Raw genomic sequence first — 14821 nt, forward strand, 5'->3', positions numbered from 1 at the left:
TACTTATATACAGTACAATGTTGCATATTCGAATCTAAGGATTACGATAAATCTGGATATGTAAAAAGGCCGCTTAAATGAACATCTATTGAAAATAGTTAAAAATGCACATTGGTCGAGGTGGATATGTGACGGTCGGATATGTGATGTATCGCATTCTGTGCTCGATACAGTACAGTATATATCTCGAGCAGGGGTCTCCAGAGCTCTCTGACGGATGCTCTTCCGCTAAGCAGTGATGCGAGGAAGCAATTGCAGGGCTGTGCCTTTACTTATGCTTCATCTCGGATCTGCAGCAAGGAATGTTGAATAGACGGCTGTTTATGAAGTGGGCTTTTGTCTACTTTCAAATGTAATTCGTATGTATATGCTCCCATATACTGTGCATCCCCAGGGCACACACTGACTCGTGCACGCAAAAGTATTGTCTCCATCGATATTGGCAATCATTGCCATAACGGTAGTTCCTGCCTGGTTTAGTGGTAATAGCTGCCTTGTTGTTCATTTGGTGGTCACCGATATTCTTTGGCCCATATAACAATTGAACTCCATCCCTGTGCCGGGCACCCAGAAACTTCCAAATAATTTACAAACCTCATTTCAGTGGCAGTCGCTGCCTCGCCCAGGCAGCGACTGCCGCAGTCGGTTTGGCGCTCTCTCTGTCGTTAAACGGGAGGATTCAACTCAACACGAACACCACAACACACACAACAACAACTGCCATTCGCCACTAAGTGGCGGTGACGTCACCACGACGCTTGTGCCAGGCCATGTGCACCTTGAGGCCACGTGAAGTGTCGAACGCCCGCGGGCAGGAGGTCACGGGGCAGACCCAGTTGCCACGGGTCGACTGACTGAGATGACTGGCTGGTGCACCACCTGGGCCCCCTACTGTGCCAACCTGCTGTGCTATAGCCACCCGGCGCTCTGCTCGTTGTTGTGAGCGTCGCTCCTCCGCCCTCCGTTGTTGTTGGAGGGCGACTGCCTCCAACTGCCCAATAGCGTCCTTCACGAGCCTCCTCCACAGAGGCCGATCTTTACACCGCTGGTACCAGTCATCGGCAAGTCCATTCAGCTCCACGTCCTCCTATACCACATCACTCCATCTCTTCTCTAGCCCGTGCCGCGCCCGTTTAGCCCCCTCGATCCGGCCGAACAAAAGCTGTTTCGGCATGCGGTGGCTGGGCATGCGGGCTACATGACCCAGCCAACGCAGCCTTGCTTGCCGGAGGAGCTCACCGATGGGACCTTGCCCAGATATTTCAAGGATTTTTGAGTTCCTCACACAATCCAGCCTGGTTAAACCCAGGATGGATCGTAGTCAGGCCAGCCTAAATGTTTCCAACCGGTGAAGATGCTCCATTAAGGGGGTCAACGTTTCGCAAGCGTAGAGAAGGGAGGGAATGACCGTGGCCGAGAAGACCTGAAGCTTAGTGCGGAGCGACAGACCAGGTAGCTTCCACACAGCGTTACGCAACCGATGAAAAGATATTGTCGCTCGACTGTTTGGGAGTGAGACCTCTGCTGTTAAACTGGAGCCGGTCATAAGCACACTGCCCAGGTATGGGAAACTCTCCACTCTCTCCACAACTGCCCCATCACCGATTGGGAGTTGTGGGGGTGGAGTGTCCGATGGTACAAAATACCCAGGCAGGTGCTTAGTTTTGGTGGGGCTGATGGTAAGGCCCCATCTCTTAGTGGCACGCTCCAATCTCAGCAGCAGCGTCTCCAACTCCTCCTCTGAATGAGCAGCTATTACCAAATCATCAGCATACATAACGTGGTTGAGCAATAGGGAGCTATCCCTTGACCGCACCCGGGCATCGATCAGCCTCCCATTATATCTGCACCAAATGGAGATTCCCCCAGTACAGCTATTGAAGGCTTCACGAACTACGTGGTCAAAATAGATGTTAAATAATGTGGGAGCCAGAGGACATCCCTGTCGTACTCCAAGGTGTACAGGGAATGGTTCTGACTCCCGGCCACGTAGTTTTACCCGGGCCCGCTCACCATCATGAAGGTCCTTAATGATCGTGAGCAGAGGGTCAGGGACTCCAAAAGCACGAAGAACAACCCAGAGCCCAGGCCTACTGATGGTATCATAGGCCTTGACCAGGTCAATAAGGCAGAGATGTAGGTCTTGTTGGAATTCCCTACACCTCTGTTGTAGCAGACGGATAGAAAATATGGCATCTGTGTAGGACCGCCCTTTCCTGAAACCGCATTGGGGATCCGCAAGCCTCTCCTCAGCGTGCCTGGCGAGGCGATGTTGAATAATCCTTTCCAGGACCATTCCCGGCACACTGAGGCGTGAGATGCCCCTGTAGTTGTTACAGTCTGTGCGGTCCCCCTTCTTAAAGAGGGGGACCACCAGGGCATCCTTCCAATCCTGCGGAACCCGTCCAGTGGTCCAGACTGTTGTTATGATGTCATATAGGGCAGTCTGTGCAAAAACGTCACCCTCCCTCAGCATTTCGCTTGGGAGATCATCTCTGCCCACTGCCTTTCCTGGTCTCAGACTCCGGATCGCCTTCAATACTTCCTCAACAGATGGTACTTCAGCCAGCCACTCACAGGGGGTGACTTCTTCCAATATTTGAGGCACCGCAGCCACAGCAGGGTCATCCTCACTTTGTGCCACGATGTTTTCCTGGCTGAGGGATTTTCCCTCCCCCAGGACCTCACAGAAATGCTCAGCAAATCTGCAAACCTGTTCCTGGGGGTCGGAGATTGGATCACCGTTTTTTCCCCAAATGATGGCAATAGGTGTGGCGCTGCAGGTTACTTTTTTGATGGAGTTAAATCGAGATTTGTGATCGCGGGCCACTGAGGCAGACTCCATCTCCTCAGCAACCCGCGACCACCACCCATCCTTGGAGCGCCTCACGGCTCTCCGAACCTCCGAGCGAAGGCTGCGGTAAGCCTCCTCATTCTCTGACGTGGCATTCTGTAGCCGATGACAGTGGGCCTGTCGCTTTTTCTCAACCATCCTGAACACCTCCTCTGTCAGCCAGGGTCTCTGGGGAGGTCTGGACCGCGTACCCAAAGCAGCCATTGCAGCTGCATGAGTCACAGTCCTAAACCTCGCCAATTTACCCTCGACATCAGGAGGAGTGGGGGACGATGACAATCCCAGCCGCAAGCGATGATGAAATTCTCGCTTGCAACTTTCATCAGATAACTGAGACCAAGCCACTTTAGGTTGGAATGGGGTCCTGGGTGTACACCCACCACCGGAGTGGAAGAATGGCAGGCGCATCTTACACACACACACACACACGGACACACACGGGTCCCGTGCACCAAACGCGGACGCGGCGGACTCGCGGTGTCTGGGTCACCCGCGTGACCTCACTTTGTAGCGAAGCAGAGAGATCGACGCTCGTGTCCGACGCCTTGAGCCCGCTAGACAACAGCAGCCACCACCAATTTAATGGCAAGTTGATGTCGTTTATAGTTCATAGAATCGGTGTTATTGCTCGACGCCCCCCACCACCCACGCCCCGTATCTTGACCAACCTGAACAGTTCAGTGTGGTGAAATATGGTGAAACAACCATCATTGACAACAAAAGGGTGGGGAGGCCCTCATCCAGCAGTGGATTGACAAAGGGTTGAACGTGTCCCGACCAAGCCGAGGATGACGAAGAGTGGAGCTGGCGTGCGGGGGCTGTGCGCGTGGAGGGGGGGGGGGCTCACATGTGCAAATTGCATTGCCGCGTCGCGCTGAGAAGAGTTGGCACCTCTCTTGTTATTTTTGTTAGAACAGTTAATGCTTTTTTTAATCGTTTTTATATTTGTGTGGGGAGGGCTCGGTGTTTTCAGGCTGGATCGTGGGAGAAGGGAGGAGTAGGTTTTGCGAGAAGCTGCTCACAGTTCATTCTCTGTTGGCCGTCGGAAATCATTAGGAAGCAATTTCACTGGTGGGAGGTTATTGCCTGATTTAGCGCGAAGATTCACCTTCGCGTGCGAGAGACCCAGCCAAGAGATTGCTCCCCCTCCTCCTCCAACTCGTCTTCGAGAAATACTAAAAAACCAACATGCTCTCGTTACAACCGCAACCGTAAATCATCGGATTGAAAATAATATTTAAAAAAAAATTGTGTGGTGTAAAAAAACAAGCTGGCCGGTGGCACACGGGTGGGTCAGAGGGTGGAGAGAATTTCTTAGGGGTTTTAAATGTATTGTTACATTTGAAAGCGTTGAGAGCCGGCTTCCTGGCTCGGATGTCAGGAGACGGGCTGATGTTGATGAATGGAATCTATAGGCTGAGCTGTCAGCCGTGGCGTTTGATTAATGATGCGGCGTGCGTGGGTGACGGAGGGGAGGGCAGCGGCCTGTTTGGATGCGCGCGGGTGCCCTCGCTGTGCATACAACACGAGCCGGGAGCGGGGGCCCTGGAGAGAGGCGCTTCCTTGTTCACACGCAAGCAGGTGGGACTGTGTTGCTTGCTCATCTCTCAGAGAGAGACATTGCAGGTGTGCGTGTGTGGGTGGAGGAGGGAGTTGGAAGCAGTCGTCCTCCAACAACAGCGGAGGGCAGAGGAGGGACGCTCACAACAACGAGCGGAGCGCCGGGCAGCTAAAACGCAGCCAGTTGGCACAGTAGGGGGCACAGGCGGTGTGCATCTGCCAGTCGTCCCGTGACCTCCTGTCAGTGAGCCTTCGACAATTCGCGTAGCCTCACGGTGCACCTACCCTGGCACAAGCGCTGTGGAGATGGCATCATCATCCCCTTAGTGGAGAATAGCGGCTGTTTCTTGTGTGCCGTGCCGGCCTTCATAGGTACTCGCTAACATCACTTACTTCAACAGACTGTAAAATCTATATGGGGGATCTTTGTCTTTGTGTGTGCGCATGCCGGTATGGCAAGGCGTGCGTGATATACACAAGGGTGTCAGTTTTAAAGTGGCCGCGAAATGATTGTATAAGAGCTGTTCATCAGTGTCTGTCAGTCTGAATGTTCGGAGTGGTCCACATCAGCAGTGCATGAGTGTCAGTGTGTGTGTGACAGCAACAATGGTGGCCCTTGTTGTCTTCGTGTGTGTGCACATGTGTGTGTGCGTGCGTGCGCATGGTGTGTGTGTGTGCGCGTGGGGAGCGGTAGTAAAGTGGTTACCGCACTGTGCTGTTAACCCTGGCGACCCGAGTCCGATTCTCGCTCACGATCAATAACAGTGGCGAATATCTGAACCGGTCCTGAGCTTCCCCTAGGTCGACTTAGCCTTAAATGAGTACCTCATGTGGTCTGTACATAACAACACTGGGGAGACACCCACTCCCCGGTGTGTCATGCTGGCCTTTATAGGTCTTTGCTAACAGCCCTTGCCTCAACAGACCATTAAAGCTATACGGGGGATCTTCGTCTTTGTGTGTGCATGCATGTATCTCTAAGCATGTGTTTATGCATGCTTAAGTGTGCGTACCTGTAAGCATGTTTGCGTGTGTCTTTATGCGTGCGTATATGTGTGTACACGTGGTTCTACCTGTTTGCGTGTCTCTGGGTGTCAGCGCGCCTAATTCAACATTTGTTGCCGCTCCATCGATCTCGTAACCCTGTTAAATAAGGAAAGAAAAACAATCCACAGAGTAAACTCCGTGTTTGCACCTTCGTGTGTAATAGAGCCTACATAAGCAGTCTGTCATGCGTCACATTTATAAGTTAAATAATAATATATATGGAAATTAAAACTTTTTTTTTCTTAGAATGACATTTCACGATGTCTCGTTCTTATCTCACTGCATAGTGTAAGTAATTGTTTTAATCTTGCCATTTTTACACATGTGGTTAGTCGTGTGTATATTATGTCTGCACATTATGAAATTAACCGGTGGGGCGTTGGTTAGCACGCTTGACCCGAGTTCATTTCACGGCCATGACTAAGAGTGGCAAGCAAGATCTGATTTACTCCTGCCCCCCCCCTTCCCACTCCCATTCTATCAGCACTGATCATTGTGGTAAAGTATGGTCAAACAGTTCCCTACATTCATCTCAGCACGGGGAGGTATTCATCCAACAGTAGAGCTCTAAGTTAATATTAAATCCAATGTTACATATTTGTTTTATATTTATAATTATACGAGTATCTTGAAATTACATATACACATCTTCTTGATATACACAGCCCTTTTTTCAAGCCACGGTGAGATAAAATCCTCCCCTCGCCGCGCCGGTTGCGGGTGTTGTTGGCCATTGCGGGTCGGTTTAATGTCGTTAGATTAAATGACATCACTTCGTCTCTACCGTCTGTTTCCAAGTGCAGCGATTAATGAACAAATAAACGAAGCTCAAATTACAGAGCATATCAGACGACCAAGTCATAATATGCAGCAGTGACAGGATGATAAATATAGAGACATTGCCCGCTTTGTGTCTGCTGTGCTTGACTAGAGATTGCCTAGCGTTGGCGTGAGACGAGGAGAACAGTGGTTTATTATTATTGCCCTGCATAGCGCATGGCGCTTTAGTCGACACCCTGGCTGTTGCGAACTACTTCTTATTAATAATTGGCTGTGCATTCCAGAGGGATAAACACACGTGTCGTGGATACGTAGTGGTGGGGCGGTCTCTGACGGGTGACCGGGCAACGTATTCTCAAGGAACCCGTTTCAAGGGGGGAGGGGGAGGTGATGGAGGGGGGGGGGGCAGCTTCTTCATGTTTGGGGGGCAGTATCCCCGCTGAAAACATTTAACGGGAAGGAGCACTAGTTTTCAACATTATCATCAGCTGTGGGCTGTCCACTGTTGAAGGCCTCCAAAAGCATTCACCATTTATCACGGTCCCTTGAAACAATAATCCATTTATGTATGTATGTGGAACTTCTTTCGCACTGCACAACACTGATTCCATCGCTCTTTGCTTTGACGTCCTCTCGGGTGTTCTCTCCTTTAGTTGGCCCTTGATCATTGCACTCGACCATCTTCCATTATCCTTTCCTATCCAAGGCCACTTTTATTTCTCTACAGTCAATTCGATGCCTCTCAAACTTGCGTATTGCTATCTGATCCACGCATTCCTCTTTCTGTCTCTCGGTGCAATTACAAGCGTGCGTCTCCGTGTGCATCTTTGAACACTTCACAACTTTCATTTACATTTTCTTTGTTTTTTATTTGTAGCCGACGTTGTGACATGTGGGTTTTTTCCCGGTGTTCCAGTTTCCTCTCACATGCAAGCACTCATTAAATGGCCAAAAGCACCTTAATATAGAGAGGATCATAGAGATTGGGGCAATTGTTAGCGCCCGCTCACCACTCGGCTGTCTTCCCACTCATTTGTGGTTCCTCCTCGCGCCTCTGAGTCCTTCTCTGTCTTAGAGAACGAGTGAATACTGTGCAGCGCATCACAAGTGGAAATTATTATTACCTCCGATAAAATATAAATCATCCGCTCGTGATGTATGCATAATATATGCTACATATTTACACACCCAGGCACGCTCTGCTCCATTCCCCACCCCCTCCCCCCGCTATGCCAGGCGATGCTGGGCATGCAAGGTCGGCTTCGTGACCTCGTGCCAAACTTCACCTTCAACCTCGGATTCTCGGGAAAGTTCTTCCACACAGGTACGAGGGCCACGTGGGAAACGAGCAGGACACGAGCTCTTGTGAAATTGAACAGCCCCTCCACCTACCCACAGCAGAAGTCTGCGTGACTTATTTTGCTCGGCTCCTGCGTTAAAAGAAGCCGTGGCCGTGAAAAGAAGTGGCTCTCGCTGCGGAGGTTTTCATGGCTGCGCCGTACAGCCCTCCAATGCGCTCGTTAGTTCAGTGTGACGTCTTTGGCGTTTTGCTCGACATGCTGGGAGCTTATTCGGTTATTAAAGTTCTCAAAGAAGCGAAAAGGTTGTACATCACGCGACAAATGTGCAGCGCAACCAAACAGCACACCGCTTGTCTCAAACGAGTTCAAATCTTCACCGGTACGTGGTTGGTGTGACACAGAGTGGCGCAGCAAACAACCGTTGTTGCGCTGCACTTCAACGCTCCTGTGTCTTAGCTCCCCACCTTGACCGACCCGCACTGATTGGCATGCACAAGTACGGTTAAGCAACACCACGACCCGCACGGCATGGGGAGGCCCTCATCCAGCAGTTGATTGACGTAATGGGTTCTACATGCACGTAAGTATATGTGCATAACTATGAAGTCTGCATGAGTACCCAACCGAACCTCGAGTTTGCAGGCTTCCTCCGTCACAATTTAACTCACTCCCAGCGTAGTTAGGACATTGTAGTCTCGCAGAAGAGGCGTCCACGAAACTCCACGTCCGTGCGAGCGTACGTGCGATGCATTGTGGTGTGCGCACATGTGCTTGTGCTTGTGCACGTTCCGCGAGGTATTTATTTTCCAGATTTGAAGTTTTCGTGACTGCAGGGATCCATACTCTTTCAGAAAGGGTTTTATCAGAAAGGGTTTTATTCGCCATGAAAGTTCACACAGACACGGGATTTACTTTGGCAGGATGGTGCATACATTCAACATATAGGAATCTAAAATCTTAAATAAGTGGTAAACAAGTCTTATTATAATAACGGTTCAAAGTCTAACTAACACCAAGGGGCTAAAGTATATAAAAATTGAATAAATAAATAGCTATAAGATACAATAAAAAAAATAGGGTAACTTTGTTAATATTGGCAAGGTGTCATTTTGTAGATAAAATGTTAAAGTCAGTGTAAGCCCTTGGCCTTGTTTAAGAGGCCAGCAGCGGATGGGAAGAAACTGTTTTTGTGGCGTGAGGTTTTGATCCTGATGGACGGCAGCCTTCTGCCGGAGGGGAGTAGCTGAAACAGAGAGTGTCCAGGGTTGGAGGAATTGGCCACAATCGACCTCGCTCGCCTCATGGTTCACGTGGTGTGCAGTTCCTCGAGGGTTGGTAGATTGCAGGCAATCACCTTCTCAGCAATGTGGATGATACGCTGTAGTCTGCTCTTGTCCTTGGCAGTGGCAGCAGCGTACCAGACGGTTATGGAGGAGGTGAGGATGGATTCAATGATTGCTGTATAGAATTGCACCATCATTGTCTTTGGCAGGTTGAATTTCTTCAGCTGCCGTAGGAAGTACATCCTCTGTTGTGCTCTCTTGGTGAGGGAGCTGATGTTCAGTTCCCACTTGAGGTCCCGGGAGAGAATAGTGCCCAGGAAGCGGAAGGACTCTACAATTTTGACTGGGGAGTCGCACAGGGTGATCGGGGTGAGTGGGGCTGTATTCTTCCTGAAGTCCACAACCATCTTAACTGTCTTTAGAGCATTTAGCTCTAAGTTGTTCTGGCTACACCAGGTCACCAAGTTGTCAGCTTCCCACCTATAGTCAGACTCATCCCCACCAGAGATCAGCCCAATGAGGGTGGTGTCGTCCGCAAACTTCAAGAGTTTGACGGACAGGTGATTGGAAGTGCAGCTGTTGGTGTATAGGGAAAAGAGCAGTGGGGAAAAGACGCAGCCCTGAGGAGTTCCGGTGCTGATGGATCTGGAGTCAGAGACTTGTGTTCCCAGCTTAACACAGTGCTTCCTGTCAGACAGGAAGTCTGTGATCCACCTGCAGGTGGAGTCGGGCACGTTCAGCTGGAAGAGCTTGTCCTGAATCAGGGCAGGGATGATGGTGTTGAAGGAAGAGCTGAAGTCCACAAACAGGATCCTGGCATAGGATGCTGGGGAGTCCAGATGCTGTAGGGTGAAGTGGAGAGCCATGTTTACTGCGTCGTCCACAGACCTGTTGGCTCTGTAGGCAAACTGAAGGGGGTCCAGGAGAGGGTCTATGATGGCTTTGAGAAGTGCCAGGACCAGGCGGTCAAAAGACTTCATTACCACAGATGTAAGGGCGACCGGTCTATAATCATTGTAGTCCTGTTTGCCTTAGCTTTTTGGGCACAGGGATGATGGTGGAGGACTTGAGACAGGCTGGTACATGGCATATCTCCAGGGAGGTGTTAAAGATGTTGGTGAACACCGGAAACAGCTGGTCAGCGCAGTGCCTGAGGGTGGCTGGAGAGACAGAGTCTGGCCCAGCTGCTTTGCGTGGATTCTGCCTCTTGAAAAGGCTATTAACTTCTCCCTCCTGAAAGGAGAGAGTCGTCTCTGTAGTATGGGTGGGGGATGTAGCCTCTTGGGTGGGAAGGGGTAGTTCAGGACAGTCCAATTGTCTTTCAAATCTGCAGTAGAACTCGTTCAGGTCGTTGGCTAGGCGGGAGTCGTTAGTTGTGTGGGGGGCTCTGGGTTTGTAGTTGGTGATCTGCCTGAGTCCTCTCCAGACAGAAGCAGAGTCGTTAGCAGAGAACTGGTGTTTTAGTCTCTCTGAGTACAGTCTTTTAGCCTCTCTCACCGCCTTGCTAAACCTGTTCTTCGACTCCTTGAATCTGTCTCTATCCCCACTCCTAAACGCTTCCTCCTTCTCCAACCTCAAGCTTCTGAGCTTTGCTGAGAACCAGGGCTTGTTGTTGTTGAAGTTCACCCTGGTACGTGTTGGGATACAGCAGTCCTCACAGAAGCTTATGTAGGACATCACAGCCTCTGTGAGTTCATCCAGACTATTGGTAGCAGTCGTGAACATATCCCAGTCAGTACAGTCCAAGCACGCTCGCAAATCTTCCACAGTCTCACTGGTCCACTGTTTAGATGTCCTCATAGCAGGTTTACAGAGTTTTAGTTTCTGCCTGTATGCAGGAATCAGGTGGACCATGGCATGGTCAGTGTCCCAGTGCTGCTCGGGGGATGGCGTGGTAGGCTCTACTGACTGTAGTGTAGCAGTGATCCAGAGTGTTCTGGTTGGGCAGAGTTCTCTGGTTGGGCATTTAATAAATTGTATGAATTTGGGGAGTTCGTGGCTGAGATCACCTTTGTTAAAGTCACCAAGTACGATGACCAACGAATCTGGATTTGCTCGCAGCACACTCAGAATCTGGTCGGCGAGCATATGTTGGGCTACTTTAACCTGAGGACACGGCGGCAAATAAACTCCGACCAAACTGAGCGACGCGAACTCGCGAGGCGAGTAGAAAGGTTTACAGGTTATAAAAATTGATTCAAGGAGCGGAGAACAATGTTGCAGAATCACTGTGACATCTACACACCAGCCACTGTTAATGTAAAAACAAATACCACCGCCTTTCGTCTTGCCGGAGAGTGCTATGTCACGATCCAATTTAGAAGATGGAATCCTGATGGTTGTAGCGCAGTGTCCGGAATCAAATCACACAGCCATGTCTCCGTTAAGCACAAAACAGAAGATGAAAGAAAGTCTCTGTTTTTCACCATCAGTAGCTGAAGTTCCTCCATTTTGTTGCATAGTGAACGTACGTTGGAGAGGAAAAAGCTTGGAAGCACTGTTCGGATCCCGCGTCTGCGTAGCTGTACAAGAGCCCACGACCGTTTATCCTTTGGGCGGCGTTTCGCTGCTTGAGCAAAGCATAGCGCGGCATTGACTAGAATGCCCACTTATTCTGCCGCTGGAAGCAGAAAAGTAGGAATTAAATCCACAGGAGTTGTTTCCCTGATATTTAAAAGTGCGTCTCTTGTTCTTTCGGTAAAGTCACGTAGGTATAAAATGAATTAAATCACGACGTTTCGAGCGCAACACAAGCGTCCGTCATCAGGTTGGACAACCACAGCAAGAAACAATTGCTGAAGTGGGCAAAAGGGCTGCTTGTAACAAGAGGCTATACAGTGAGGGAAAAAAGTATTTGATCCCCTGCTGATTTTGTACGTTTGCCCACTGACAAAGAAATGATCAGTCTATAATTTTAATGGTACGTTTATTTGAACAGTGAGAGACAGAATAACAACAAAAAAATCGAGAAAAACGCATGTCAAAAAAGTTATAAATTGATATGCATTTTAATGAGGGAAATAAGTATTTGACCCCTCTGCAAAACATGACTTAGTACTTGGTGGCAAAACCCTTGTTGGCAATCACAAAGGTCAGAAGTTTCTTGTAGTTGGCCACCAGGTTTGCACACATCTCAGGAGGGATTTTGTCCCACTCCTCTTTGCAGATCTCCTTCAAGTCATTAAGGTTTCGAGTCTGACATTTGGCAACTCTAACCTTCAGCTCCCTCCACAGATTTTCTATGGGATTAAGGTCTGGAGACTGGCTAGGGCACTCCAGGACCTTAATGTGCTTCTTCTTGAGCCACTCCTTTGTTGCCTTGGCCGTGTGTTTTGGGTCATTGTCATGTTGGAATACCCATCCACGACCCGTTTTTAATGCCCTGGCTGAGGGAAGGAGGTTCTCACCCAAGATTTGACGGTACATGGCCCCGTCCATCGTCCCTTTGATGCGGTGAAGTTGTCCTGTCCCCTTAGCATAAAAACACCCCCAAAGCATAATGTTTCCACTTCCATGTTTGACGGTGGGGATGGTGTTCTTGGGTCATAGGCAGCATTCCTCCTCCAAACACGGCGAGTTGAATTGATGCCAAAGAGTTCCATTTTGGTCTCATCTAACCACAACACTTTCACCCAGTTGTCCTCTGAATCATTCAGATGTTTCATTGGCAAACTTCAGACGGTCATGTATATGCACTTTCTTGAGCAGGGGGACTTTGCAGGCGCTGCAGGATCTCAGTCCTTCATGGCGTAGTGTGTTACCAATTGTTATCTTCGTGACTATGGTCCCAGCTGCCTTGAGATCATTGACAAGATCCTCCCGTGTAGTTCTGGGCTGATACCTCACCGTTCTCATGATAATTGCAACTCCACGAGGTGAGATCTTGCATGGAGCCTCAAGCCGAGGGAGACTGACAGTTTTGTGTTTCTTCCATTTGCGAATAATCACACCAACTGTTGTCACCTTATCACCAAGCTGCTTAGCAGTGGTCTTGTAGCCCATTCCAGCCTTGTGTAGGTCTACAATCTTGTCCTGACATCCTTGGAGAGCTCTTTGGTCTTGGCCATGGTGGAGAGTTTGGAATCTGATTTATTGATTGCTTCTGTGGACAGGTGTCTTTTATACAGGTAACAAGCTGAAATTAGGGGCACTCCCTTTAAGAGTGTGCTCGTAATCTCAACATTTTTTATATGCGTTTTTCTGGATTTTGTTGTTGTTATTCTGTCTTTCACTGTTCAAATAAACCTACCATTAAAATTATAGACTGATCATTTCTTTGTCAGTGGGCAAACGTACAAAATCAGTAGGGAATCAAATACTTTTTCCCCTCACTCTATAGGTAATAGGGGGGAGGAGCCAGGGAGGAGAGATAGAGAGGGTGGGGGTATGGGGTAGGGGGAGTGGAGAGCTGCAAGCTCCGACACGAGCACGACAAAATGCCGGGGCTGGGAAGTGAGCGGGGCTGGGGGTAGGAGGCTGAATAAACTGGAGATGCGGATATGAAGGCAAACTATAAAGCAGTTAAGGTTTTACCTGGTTAATAACATCCTTCCAATGATTGCTCAATTTGTATCCATCTTTTCGGTTGAAGTTATGTCTATGTTTATATATCTGGATGGCTTCAATAACAAACCTTTGATAGTAACCCGAAGGTTTGCAGAGCACCTTGGTCTCGAAAAAAACAATATCATGAGAGCCCACAGCGTTATAGCAATGGTCAGCCACGGCGGAGGTATTGGTTCTGCCGTGTTTCAGATCTGACTTGTGCTCGCAAACTGTGAAGGATGTCATTCCTGACATGCAATATCCTGGAGTCTACAAACTAAGTTGCACCTGTGGTGATTGTTACATTGGGGAAACGAAACGACATCTCTGACCGTGTTCGCGAGCACAAGGCAGATTTGAAACACGGCAGAACCAATACCTCCGCCGTGGCTAACTATTGCTATAACGCTGTGGGCTCTTATGATTTTGTTTTTTTCGAGACCAAGGTGCTCTGCAAACCTTCGGGCTACTATCAAAGGTTTGTTATTGAAGCCATCCAGATATATAAACATAGACATAACTTCACCCGATGAGATGAATACAAATTGAGCAATCATTGGAAGGATGTTATTAACCAGGTAAAACCTTAACTGCTTTATAGTTTGCCTTCATATCCGCATCTCCAGTTTATTTAGCCTCCTACCCTCAGCCCCGCTCACTTCCCAGCCCCGGCATTTTGTCGTGCTCGTGTCGGAGCTTGCAGCTCTCCACTCCCCCTACCCCACACCCCCACCCTCTCTATCTCTCCTCCCTGGCTCTTCCTCCCTCTCTTACCTATATAGCCTCTTGTTACCAGCAGAACCTTTTGCCCACTTCAGCAATTGTTTCTTGCTGTGGTTGTCCCACCTGATGACAGACGCTTGTGTTGTGCCCGAAACGTCGTGATTTAATTTATTTTATACCTACGTGACTTTTCCGAAAGTGCCGCGAGGTATTTATTTTCCCTGTATCGGGCAAGAGCGCTCGCTCGCGGCTTGCCTCCAAAAACGCGCGGCCATAAATTCTGCTCGTTTTTCCATCACGCCGTGGACAAGATTAATTTGAAGCGCGTCCATTCGTGCGAGTGTATGCACGCGCTTGATTTGTGTGTTCGAGCACGCTGCTGTTTTTGCACGTGCAACTCTGCGTGTGTGTTTGCTTGGGAACTGCTTTCTCTGTGTGGGTGTGCTCGTCTGTGTCTTTGTACGTAGCGGCAGTGCGGTGGTTAGCACGCTGTGCTATGAATCTAGCGACCCGAGTTCGATTCTCGCTCATAGCCAAAACCTGTGATGATTATTTGAACCGGTTCTGGGTCTCCCCTAGCTTGACTCAGCCTTAAATGAGTACCTCGTGTGATAGATATAATGGTGGCCGCGCGCAGTATTGACCATCCACCGTTCTCGTGTGCCGTGTCGGCCTTCATTGGTGCTCGCAAACAGCACTTGCCCCAAAAGTTTATTAAGGCTAAATTG

The 14821-nt window shown here is 49.3% G+C and overlaps 1 protein-coding gene across 2 annotated transcripts in view; it reads left to right on the forward strand.

Moving 5' to 3' along the window:
* Positions 1–14821, forward strand: part of LOC116940373 (bifunctional heparan sulfate N-deacetylase/N-sulfotransferase 2-like) — a 204927-nt gene that overhangs the window by 152040 nt on the left and 38066 nt on the right. For both annotated transcript variants that reach the window (XM_032950151.2, XM_032950150.2), the window contains exon 7: positions 7478–7565. In XM_032950151.2, the coding sequence (XP_032806042.1) occupies positions 7478–7565 (88 nt within the window). The remainder of the gene's footprint in view (positions 1–7477; positions 7566–14821) is intronic.

This window comes from Petromyzon marinus, chromosome 8 (assembly GCF_048934315.1).
Source record: "Petromyzon marinus isolate PM22_M1 ecotype Great Lakes invasive population chromosome 8, UKy_Petmar_22M1.pri1.0, whole genome shotgun sequence".
Classification (NCBI taxonomy): Eukaryota; Metazoa; Chordata; class Hyperoartia; order Petromyzontiformes; family Petromyzontidae; genus Petromyzon; species Petromyzon marinus.